Below are 12,719 nucleotides of genomic sequence, written 5' to 3' on the forward strand. Positions count from 1 at the left end.
TTATCAGCTTGCAATTTGGCATTTACAATCATTTGTTTGCTAGCACATTTTTTTGATTATGTAATCAGGACTATTCTTCTTTACAATGTTGGTGAATTTACATATCAAATCTTTAATTAATATTGCATATTAGTTAGAATAACTGTTAAACAACTTGTTACTCATGTTTATACACAAAATGATCTAACAGAATCGTTTATTAAACACTTTCAACTAATTGCAAGGCCATTGCTTATAAAATCTAAACTCTCAATTTCTGTTTGGGGGACATGCCATTTTGGATGCAGCAACACTTGTACGCATCAAGTCAACAAGTTATTATAAATTCTCCCTTATTCAATTGGTTTATGGTCAAAAACCAAATATTTTTCATCTAAGAATTTTTAGATGTGTGATATATGTTTCAATTGCTCCACCACAATGCACAAAGATGGGTCCTTACAGAAAGTTAGGAGTATATGTTGGATATGAATATCCATCTATAATTAAATATCTAGAACTCTTAACAGAAGATTTATTCACGACAAGGTTTGCTGATAGCCATTTTAATGAAACAATTTTTCTAACGTTAGGAGAAGAAAACAAGTAGCTGAAAAAAGAAATATCTTGGAATGTATTATAATTATTTTGTTTTGATCCTCACACAAATCAATGAGAACTTGAAGTTCAAAATATAATTCATTTGCAAAATATAATAAATTAGTTGCTAGATGTATTTATTGATCTGAAGAGAATAACTAAATCTCATATACCAGCTACAAAAGCTCTTATTAGAACTGATGTCCCTGTAGGATAAGGCACGCTAGGAGCATGGGATACCAATCGGTTTCAAAGATAAAATTCTTGAAAAAAAAAAAGAGCAAATATTTAAGATGGTCAAAAAGAAGAAACATAAACTTTAGAAGAGACCTCTAACATAATTCTAGAATAAATTCAAGTACTTGAAATCAGTGAAAATGAAGAGATCTCAATAAATTATGTCATGACGGGAAAAAGATGGAATCGCAATGAATAAATGTCAACGATATTTTTGTATATAATATAGAGCTCAATATTATGAAAAAAAAAAAGCTTGAACTGACATCTATTGAAAAATGTAAACATAGAAATGATTGGCCAATATGGAAAGATGCAATCAAGGTGGAATTCACTTGCAAAACATGAAGTTTTTGGATTTATGGTCCATACACCAAATGATGTAAAACCAGTGGAACATAAATGAGTATTTGTGTAAATATGAAATGGGAAAAATGAGTTTATGAGATGTAAAGTATGGCTTGTTGCACAAGATTTTACCCAAAGATTTGGTATTGAATGTGAAGAGATATATTCTCTATGGTAGAACCATTATAATTCTATATTAACTAGTCTAGCATGTATGAGAAGATTGAAAAACGTCTAATGAATGTAGCTACAACCTATTTATATGGTTCATTTGATATCGATATCTATATGAAAAATCCTGAAAGATTTAAATTGCTTAAGGCACAAAATTTGAACTTTTAAAAAATTTATTCGATCAAATTAAATAAAAATGTAAATAAATTAAAGCAATCTGAACGCATGTGGTGTAATCACCTTAGTGAATATTTGTCAAAAGAAAGTTATAAAAATGATTCTATATGCCCATGTGTTTTTATAAAAAGATTCAAATCTAAATTTGTGATAATTGTTGTTTATGTTGATGATCTAATTATTATTGGAACTCTTGAAGAGTTATCAAAAGTCGTGTACTACTTAAATAAAAAATTTGAGATGAAAGACCTTGGAAAAATAAAGTTTTGTTTGGGTCTTCGGATTGAACACTTAACATATGAAATTTTTGTCCATCAATCTAATTAGATAACAAAAGTGTTAAAATGATTTTATATGGACAAAACACATCTACTTAGTTCACCAATGGTTCTAAGGTCACTAGATGTAAAAAAATGATCTTTCCGACCTTGTAAAGATAATGAAGAACGTCTTGGTCCTGAAGTACAGTATCATAGTGCCATTAGAACATTAATGTATCTTACTAGCAATACATGACCTGTATATCATTTGTTGTAAATTTATTAACAAGATATAGTTTTTCTTCAACTTGAAGACATTATAATATAATTAAACATATATTTTGATATCTTCAAGGAATAATGGATATGGGCATATATTATTTAAATGCATTAAATTAAATTTAATTGGTTATACAGATGTAGAATATTTATCTAATCCATACGAAACTTGATTCTAAACAGGTTACTTATTCACATATGGAGGTACAACTATTTCATGGCGTTCTATAAAACAAACTATAGTTGCTACTTCTTCTAACCTTTTAGAAATTTTAGCAATTCATGAGGCAAGTCGTGAATGTATTCGGTTAGGATCTATAACTCAACATATTCGAGAAATGTGTGGCTTGTCAACTAAGAAAGAAATTCCAATAACATTATATGAAGAAAATACCACTTACATAGCCCAATTAAAGGAATGATACATTAAGGGCAATAAGATAAAACATATTTCGTCAAAATTCTTCTTTACTCATGATCTCCAATAAAATAATGATATTAATGTTCAACAAATTCAATCAATTAACAATCTAATAGATTTGTACATCAAAGCCCTTTTTACTGTAATATTCGAAAAATTGGTGCAAATATTAAAATGCACTGTTTTAAAGATCTTAAATAATGCAGTCATTAAAGAGTAAAATACATATTTTTTTTTACTTCATCAAGATTTTTCCCATTGGGTTTTTCTTGATAAAGTTTTTAATAAGGTAGTATTTTAAAATTTTATTTTTAAAAATAATTATGTACTCTTTTTCCTTCACTTGAATTTTTTTTCCTAATAAAGTTTTAATAAGACATATTCTTAATACAATGGATATTCAAGGAGGAGAGTTATGACTATTTTTGTGAATATCTATTTATATTATATATATCTAGATTTGGATGTAAGTTAGATTAATTTGATTAAGATTTAATACATCCATCTAATCTCTTAGTATTATCTTCGTCTTATAAATTCTATTTATATAAGAAGTTATTAGCCTATAAATAGGTCTCTCCCTCTATTTTTTTAAATAAAATCTTTTTTCTTTCTCTAAATACTTTATCTTATATTTTTCTTATAATTATTCTTTTTAATTATATTTTATAAAAAAAACAATAACATTTTTAATCTGATGTGACATTTTGTACTCACATGTACGTTATTTCGGTGCGAATGGCCAGTACGCGTATCCTTTCCGTCTAGGGACGGCAAAACTGACACATTGCACTTGGTTGGCAAAGTGAGGTTTATCGAATCAAGGCGGAATAAAAAAAAAAAAAACTAGCTGATGCCACGACGTAAAGCTTGAAGAGAGTCTGTGGTTTAAATAAAGGCTGTCATTCATGGAATGACAGTACTTGGCTTTAGCTTCTACTTTTACAAACTTATGGCCAAAATCTGTTGACGTTTTTAGAGTCAGTAATTAATATCTCCGATTTCTATTAACATTTTCACTTTGAATAAATTGTATTCACACATCAAATTCAGCATGAGCAGCCATTTGGTATTTATTTATATATTCAAAAGAAAGTATCTTTAATCACTTGTGTTCCAAATTGATGTATAATGAAAAATTATTTTATTACTAGTATGTTTTAAGTAGCACTTAAAAAGAACAAAATGAGAGAGAGAGAGAGAGAGAGAGAGAGAGAAATTTTAACCAATTACGATACAAATAATGCTTGAACAATATGCGGCGCTTATAGAAGAAATGTTCTACTTACATCTTACACCAATTAGTCAAGGACGTAATTACCAATTAACCCTCACTTATTTCCTTGACAACCCAGATCCGAAAGTAATGGACTTTACAGCGTTCCGAACTTCCAGCCAACAACTTTGCTTCACATTGTCCACAGTGACTCATGGGCCTTGGCAACTAGAAAATGCCAATGCTGCTTAAGATTTGGGACTCCATTGCAAATTCTTGTTACTTTGGCTCTTCAAAGGAGAAAAAAAAAAGCACTGATGACATGCATCATCGTTGATGAAGGGGTTGAGAGATGACCAAAACAAAAAGGCTTGAGAACTTGATGGAGAAATTTGGGTTTATCCTGCAATTTAGAAATTGAATTCTAGATCCAAGAAGGGAAGTGGCTTTGATTTGCAGATATCCAGATTTCACGTACAGGATTGCGCTTAAACAGAGAGATAAAGAGAAAAGAAAGAAGAAAACAGAAAAGTTAGAAAACGGTAGAGAAAAATGTTAACGGCGTTAAAATTTCGTTGTTGTATATCGTTGATGATGTGGCAAATCGAGAGCCATAAAATTGAAGTTTACGGAGGTGCCTTGATTTCCATCCATGAAAGTCAGAAGGAGAGGAGCCGGGATCCCTTAGGATGATGGCCTCCTTTATGTAGTCGATGCGTTCACTTTTTCTTTCAACAGAAAGAACAGATTGAGACATGTCATTAGACTCGCCTTTGTTCAAGGTATGATGGTATCCTCTTCCCGGGGCCCTTAAGAAGACGGGTGTGAAAAGTATTGCAACTTTGGGGGGTCGAATCACCAATACATTTATCGAAAAAAACAAAAAAAAAGATCAGATGTAGACATATTGTACAATGATGGGATGCTCTGCTAGTTGTGGACCGACTTCTGAATAAATTGCTCAATAAGAATATTGAATATAGACAGGTCCACTTCACTTTACAGTTTGAGGTATCACCATTTCGTTTAGAAATTCAGGGAAAATTTGTTAGTATATATATATTATAAATCTCTATGGAAAAGGCAGATTCTGTTGATGGTGCCGAAGATAAAAGTGATACCACATGTTCATATATAAATAACTCATCCCCTGTCACTTGTTTATCAGCATTCAGCAAGCAAATTTGAGAAGACAAACTCTAGTTATGTTTTGATATTATTTTGATTTTTGTGAGTTTACCATGCCTAGAGAAAGAGACCCCTTGGTTGTTGGTAGAGTTATAGGGGATGTTTTGGACCCTTTCACAAGGTCTATTTCTCTCAGGGTGACCTTCGCTTGTAGGGAAGTGAATAATGGTTGTGAGCTCAAACCATCTCAAGTTGTCAACCAGCCAAGAGTTGATATTGGTGGGGATGATCTTAGGACGTTTTACACTTTGGTGAGTCTATAATTTCAGGTTAATTTTATTTTTCTTTTCCTCTTTTACTTTGTTCTTGTTATTCATCTCAATTCCTTTTTCTAATTATATTTTATAGACTTTTTGGTTTGTTGATCAGCCTCACATTTCCTGCAGGTTATGGTGGATCCTGATGCACCCAGCCCAAGTGACCCAAACCTGAGAGAATACTTGCATTGGTGAGTTGCATTTCACTCTCTCTAGCGAGCTCCTTCCCTCCCTTTCTCTCTCTCTCTCTCTCTCGCATACTCAGTCACACAGAGTCAAGAGAGACAGGCAAGCAGCCAAGCACAAGTATCCAAATGCTGAGTTTTGGTGCTTGCAGTTGTTTACTTCGTTTCTCCATGACATATATACACAGAAAAAACTGAGGAACGCAGTTTTTGCGGGAAGGGATCTCTCTCTAGTCTATGCGGCAGTTAGGAGGTTGCATTAGCATTGTTGGAAGTAGAGTCACATACGCTAGTACAATCACTTAAAAAATAATACTTCTCTACTATTAATGAATACTAGCTTCTATATATATATATAATACTAGCTAGGTAGTTCGGAAGGAGAGCTTGCTCATTATTAACTAAATAAATTAGTGAAAACAGAGAAACAATATTATTCCACTCATAACAATACAGACCCGAAAGCTGTTGGTCTCTTCATGAAAAAAGACAAATAATACTCTCTCTCTATCCCTATTCCCTCTTATCATTTGATATGCATGTGAGGTCGTTTTTCTGTTTGGATTGATTGCGTTCACGTAACTTTCCTGGCACAAAAAATATGCAGGACCACCACCAAAGTACCTTGGATACACTAGTACTACTAGGTTACTGTTAGAGGAGTGGGTTCGTTCCTTACATGCACCATGAGATATGGCACAATCAAACTTTTCATTGGCACCTTTCTTTACTTGTCCTTTTCTTCCTTCTTTGTCCTCAAATGATTTACTAGCATAGAATAATTAATTTGTACTGCAAGTTATTTGAGCACTCCATGTATGTTTTATAACAGAGAGGATGCCCCTTCCCACTTGGAAGAGGTGAAAGGCAGAATTGGTAACACTGAGGCGGTCGCAGACTAGTGTCCAGTGGTTTTCATAGTTCTCTTATTTTTTGAAGCAGTAACTTTAACCTTTATCTGGAACAAGTGATCATGAAAATTTATTCGATATACTATTTATAACAGATTACGCATTCTATATATTCTCTCACAGTCATCTGTCATTTACAAAATTATGTAATTGCAATTTTATTTTATTGTTACATTTTCAGTTTAAGGACTCCATTGAGTCAAAGAGGACTGATTGGGGCTATGAAACTTGTACTTATTCATCTAATGTTGAACATAAAATTGCCAAACGTTAGGGTTTGAAAAAGAAAGAAAGAAAGAAACGGTGCAGATGGAGGCACACTAACTCACAGAAAAGAGAAAAAAATCCACCATTGCATGTGGAATAATTGTACAGAAGAGATATGATTCTTCTCATGCTTGTTTGTACTAGGAGTGACCAAGTCACCTTCAGCTCACACTTTCCAGTGTGGCGTGATGTGATTGGCCATGTATTATTTCTTCAGATATTGTAAGGAAAAAGTACTTATTCCGTCAGCCAAGTTGTAGGTTCGTCGGTACTAACCTTATCGTCGAATCAAACTTTTCAGGTTGGTCACTGATATTCCAGCAACTACGGGGGCAAGCTTTGGTGAGTACTTGTTTGCAGACTTTATATTTCCTTTGCTTTAAGATTCATCGGACGATGGCATGTCAGGACCCTTCTGATTGGCGAATATTCAAAACAATATCTCGTAACTAAATTTACTGTCTATCTGAGGTCTAAGCTATGAGTTCTTAAAATCAAATGTAACAAATTAATGGAAGGACAATATTATCCTATTAAGCATGCAATATTATTCACACCTGATGGCTCATGTTTCTCTTCCTTGCCTTCCCTGTTTTCTCTTCGTTTTTCTTAAGCATATATTGCTAGCTCTGTCAAGTGAACTTCGATGGAGACAGTAGTGCAAGATCAGTTATTGTCGACAAGGAGGATTCCCTTTTTCCTTGAGGCCGACAAAAACTCTCTCTCCCTCTGTCCCTCTCTCCCCAAAGTGCCCACTTCCGGGAAACGTACGTTACCGAAACACTCTTTGTGCCATTACACACATCTTTGTTAACTTTTGGGAATACAAGATCAAAAGCAAGGATGGAAAAGCTCACAACTATAATATATACGTATATGTATATGTATATATATTTGAAGTGACCAATAACACAGCTCCCTGGTAGCCATTGGAAAAAGGAACTGTCGATTCATGGAAATAATGCATGCATGGCATAAGCTTTTTGTTATTTTATATAGATTGACCAAAGTTCCAATTAATTTTCTGCCCTGCAGGTTGGATAGGAACCAAGCAGAATATAATTATTATTAAGAAAAGAATAATGCAGACTATCTTGTTTACGTGTTGAAATTAAATAGGTGAAATCTGATGTTGGCCTAATGAACTAATGCAGGGCAAGAAGTTGTGTGTTATGAAAGCCCACGACCAACGGTTGGGATCCATCGCTTTCTTTTCGTGTTGTTTCGCCAACTGGGTAGGCAGACAGTGTACGCACCCGGATGGCGCCAGAATTTCAACACCAGAGACTTTGCTGAGCTTTACAATCTCGGATTGCCAGTGGCTGCTGTTTACTTTAACTGCCAGAGGGAGAGTGGTTCCGGAGGCCGGAGGCGATGATACATGCATGACTTACAAAACAATATAAAGGACTACATCTACTCAAAAGATTACAGTTAAATTAGTGGATGGATCGGATTAATGAAGAGCTATAGCCAACCTACTAGCATTTTGATTTCTCCTCTCCTTACTTAGATATATAGCGTATGGAGGCAGCAGCTACTTTCTATGGGTCACCATATGTACTTAGCTACATTTGACTTATTAATAAAATACGAAACTATATATATTGATTAAAGTATGAGCAGTTTGAATTCCATTTACAATATATTTAATGTTACATTTACGCTTTGCTGGTAGGGTAGGATAAAGAGGGAGAATTAAAAAGAGAGGCAAAATTATTTTTATTTGTGCTTGCTAGGATAGAAAACTACGATGAAAGAAAATAGGTGAAATTTTGTTATTTAATTTTCATCCTTCTTCAAAAACAAATTATTCTAAATTAGAAAGCTTAGAAGAGCAAAAATGAGTGAGCCATTTTTAAGATTGCCTATCATTTTTCAGAATTTATTTTTTATACCCATTTACAAAAGATATAATGGTAAAATAATATAATTTTTCATTTTATTTCATCACTTTGGAACTCTATAAAGCAGCGGATGGAAAGAAAACGACTTTTTCATCTTTCTACCTAGTACATCAATGGAAAGAAAAATCACCTTTTCCATCTTTTGCACTTTTCCCCTTGCAATTCTCCATCTTTTTAATTTTTTTTGGCCCTACCAAACAAAGCCAGAGAACCTTTATTCTACATTTCATCTTACCCTTCCTATACACAATTGTGAATAAAAAATATCATGGAAATAGTTAGTTGTTTATACATCGACATTGCGAGACCATAAATTGTTAGTCTTATGATTTAAACATTTAAATTGAAATTAACTATAAGGGTAGGTCCTTTTCTGTCCAAATTTTATCTTCAATGAAACATCTTAGATGCTAACTGAGAGATTGCAGGCTTGAATCTTAAGTCATGGGATGAGAGAGAACTATTTTCTATATAGCATAGCCTAACAACATAAGTACCAACAGCCTCCGACAATGAGTACTTCCAGAACTACTTCAAAATCCGGGCTCTTGTCGGGCAGCTTTGACCCCATTATACGCAGGTTCCTCATGCTCCTGACTTCAGGAATTGCAAAGCAGCTCATAAAATTCGAAAAGGTGTATATTCTTGCGTGTGTTTAGTTTTGTAGCCCACGTTCCATAAGCTGAACATGAGTTAATTTTGTCAAAAATTTCTAGGAAATTACCTTCCAATAGGGTTCTGCTATAGACAAATTATTTTTTGGTGAGCTAGTTGGAATCTGACTATCTTTATGGTAATATTGAAAGCTGACCAGCAAGCATCATTGCTCTGATCATGAATTCAAAATTGGAGATCAGTAAGATTTCTGACATATTTAGTTTCAAGCTTCTCTCATAGTAAGACATGAAAGCTTAGTGAACTGTCTCAGATGTATATATGGTAATACATTAAATATGTCCTTTGACGACTTGAAGCTTGTTTTGGATTTACACAAACAGATGATAGTGGTGACAGACCCACCTGTGAATCTTGTGAAAGAACAGCAAGCTTTATCTTGTGAAAATGTTTTTGGAGAACAAGCACCTGACAAATTCCACGAGGGAAAGTTACTTAAAACTGAATATTGGGTAGAAATATCAACAGATGTAAAATAGATTTAAAAATTTTTCTGAATGGTGTCATAATTAAAATAATAATAATAATAATTAAAAAATATAAATATATTAAAATTCATAAAGTAAAAGTTTTAACATTAAATTAAGGAAAATGTAAATTTAGTACATTCATTTAATACTTCAAAGTAAAAATATTTAAGATAACTATAATTGTCCATGACCATTTTTCTTATTTTGAAAATGGTGCATCATAGTATAAGTAGAAACATTACCATATACATCTTTTTCAATATATGTCACAAAGCAATTATTCATCCAAAATTACTAGTCATTAGCATAAACTAAAATATTAGAATAAAATAAAACATGATCTTACATAAATATTATTAAGTTCAACAACTAACAATATTATAATTTTCTATTCATTGTTTAAAACTAAATATAAGCATCCACAAATCACATAAAGTTAAATACAAAAATCAAATAATCAAACATAGCCAAGAATTGAGAAAGGGAGAGATTTGAATTTTTGGACAAGAAAAGTAACTTAGGTTTTGACTTTTTTGATAAAATCTTAAATTATAATTTTTTTTTTTTGTCTTTGGTACTTGAGCATTTAGTTCATTGGTTGGTACATAATCTCTCTACTTTAACAGCAGGGTTCGAATCCCCTTTTTCAATTATAAAAAGAAAATTATATTTTCATGTAGTATTTAAATATTAATATATAAATTATGGTTTGATTAATCACTTTAACTTGAAGTCTTTTACCCCATTTTTTATAAATTGTAAAAAAAAATTAATTCATTAATATATATTAACTACCCTAAACTCTAGATAAATATTATAAATATTAAAACTTCTTAGGAAGTGAGTGGTATCATGTGACACCACTCACTTCCAACGTGGGTCCGCCCATGTGATATAAAGCATCCAATGCATTCTTCTAGCTCAGAGTGGAAGCTCAATGATAGCCTATTTCGTGGTAGCTATGTTATGGGTGGATCAGTCTCTGCTTAGAATGTCATCACTTACGGGGGCAATAAGCTAGTTTACTATGGGGTAACAAAGGAGTCATATCTGAGTAAGCACATGAATTCTTAACGATAGCCTGTGCACCGCACAATTCCTTATGTACAGAAAAAATTTTGCAATGATATGGTAATGTTGGAGAGGTCATGAAAAATCAGAGAATGGTTCTTTGCCCGCGACATCTATTGAAATTTTGATTACAACTTAGAAGAGGCTAGCTATAGTAGTGTAGTGTAGAATCTAAACAGATTGGTTCATTCCGGTTAACTAAGATGGATGAAATTTTGTTACTACTATAGATTTCATTTCAATCAATGCTTCTGTCTGACAAAATGAAAAAATTTGTACCAATAAAAACAGCTCCTTGGTCCAATTTTTTTTGTCTATAGTTGATTTTCATGGACATTAAGAAAAAAATTTTGATTTTGGCGTACTTCTATATTAAAATTTTAAAATTTTATAAAAATGTTGTTCCATGGTTTTTAATGCTAAAAAGAAAAAAAATAAAAGTAAAAGTGCTGATATTTCAAAAAAAAAAATCTAGTTCTAAGATATCAGAAAAAGAAAAGATTATTCAAGAAAACAAGATAAAGGAAGTAGATAAGAACTAAGACAAGTCCCGGGTAAAGCTCGAATTAGGACCACTTCCGTCTTGGGAAACCACCTTACCAATTACGGCCACCTGCAATTGGTACCTTCAATGGTGCTTTTGCAATGAACAACCTAAAGTGCCCATGGGAAAAGACGAATTGCCGTTACTTCTTTTCTTTAAATTTAATAATTGCCGCTTTGAAGTATATAACATTATTGTTTTTAATATTTTACATGAGAAGTAATTAATTAAAAGTCATTTTGTTTTATATTTAATTATAAACAATGTACATAAATTATTGTTACATTTAGTTTTACTAATTTTTTATTTTAAAAAGAAGATAAAAATTACTTTAAATTAAAAAAATAAATCATTATAAATCATTAATTTTTTTCATTTTAAGTTTGTATATCTCAATATATAGAAAGATAATAATTTATAAGGTAAACTCCGCATAGACTTTTATGATATGACTTTTTCTCATATTACACCCCCAGTTTTTTTCTATATAAAACCTTATATTTTACTTCTATTTCATAAGAGGTAACAATGTTAAATTTTCAATTAAATTGTTCTTAAACAGACAATAAAGCTTTTATATTTAAAGTTTCAATGGAGTTGCATGGAAGACACTAAACAACATAGCCCTTTACAGTTGGTATATGCCCCTGAGCCAATTGGATTGGTCAAGGATAAAAATATTGTCATTTAATGCATACTTAATCATATAACTATATGTGATAAAGGTTTTTCTTCATGTTGGTGCAATAATAAAGAGTTATCAAGTACTAATTGGATGAAGCCCATGGAACATAAAGGCCTTGCAAGAGAATTGTAAAGTTGTTACAATTACGAGATCTCTATACATCAAAACCATGTTTCTAAAATTGTTCCTAGACATCGTATTATCAATACAAGGCATTGACAATACTTAAAGACTGGCACATTGTAACACCCCCGATCTTGATGTTAGCCATGCATGATGCTAGACTAACTTACAGTGTATGAGGACCTCAATGTGAATGTTTATGAACCTGTGGAATCCCTATGTCCATATAGAGAGATGGTCATGGAATGTATGAGTGTGTAAAAGTTTATATGATGTTGTGCATATGCTTGGCACATGAATGATATAGTGCATATGTTTGGCACTAAATTGAGTATGATATGTATGCAAATTATGCCATGTTAATTGATTTACTATGTGACATAGAGCATGAATGAGAGATTGGTGTGTACGATGGACTTGTGTGTTGATTTAAGTGAAATATGAAAGGTTGGAGGTTGTGGACGAGATTTGGAATGAGTTAAGCTTCAAAGGAACCAATTTTTATGAATTTGGACCTCAAAAGTCGATCCTGGTGCATGGGGTTTGAAGTATATAACATTATTGTTTTTAATATTTTACATGAGAAGTAATTAATTAAAGGTCATTTTGTCTTATATTTAATTATAAACAATGTACATAAATTATTGTTACATTTAGTTTTACTAATTTTTAATTTTAAAAAGAAGATAAAATTTGCTTTAAATTAAAAAAATAAATCATTATAAATCATTAATTTTTTTCATTT

General features: G+C 32.1%; 1 protein-coding gene across 1 annotated transcript; it reads left to right on the forward strand.

Annotated features, from left to right (window-relative positions):
- On the forward strand, nucleotides 4,837-8,090 carry LOC18598479 (protein HEADING DATE 3A). The gene is made up of 4 exons (XM_007028021.2): nucleotides 4,837-5,130; nucleotides 5,266-5,327; nucleotides 6,801-6,841; nucleotides 7,654-8,090. Exons 1-4 carry the CDS (start codon nucleotides 4,933-4,935, stop codon nucleotides 7,875-7,877), a joined length of 525 nt encoding a protein of 174 aa, XP_007028083.1. The 5' UTR covers nucleotides 4,837-4,932; the 3' UTR covers nucleotides 7,878-8,090.

Source organism: Theobroma cacao, chromosome 5 (genome assembly GCF_000208745.1).
Source record: "Theobroma cacao cultivar B97-61/B2 chromosome 5, Criollo_cocoa_genome_V2, whole genome shotgun sequence".
Lineage (NCBI taxonomy): Eukaryota > Viridiplantae > Streptophyta > Magnoliopsida > Malvales > Malvaceae > Theobroma > Theobroma cacao.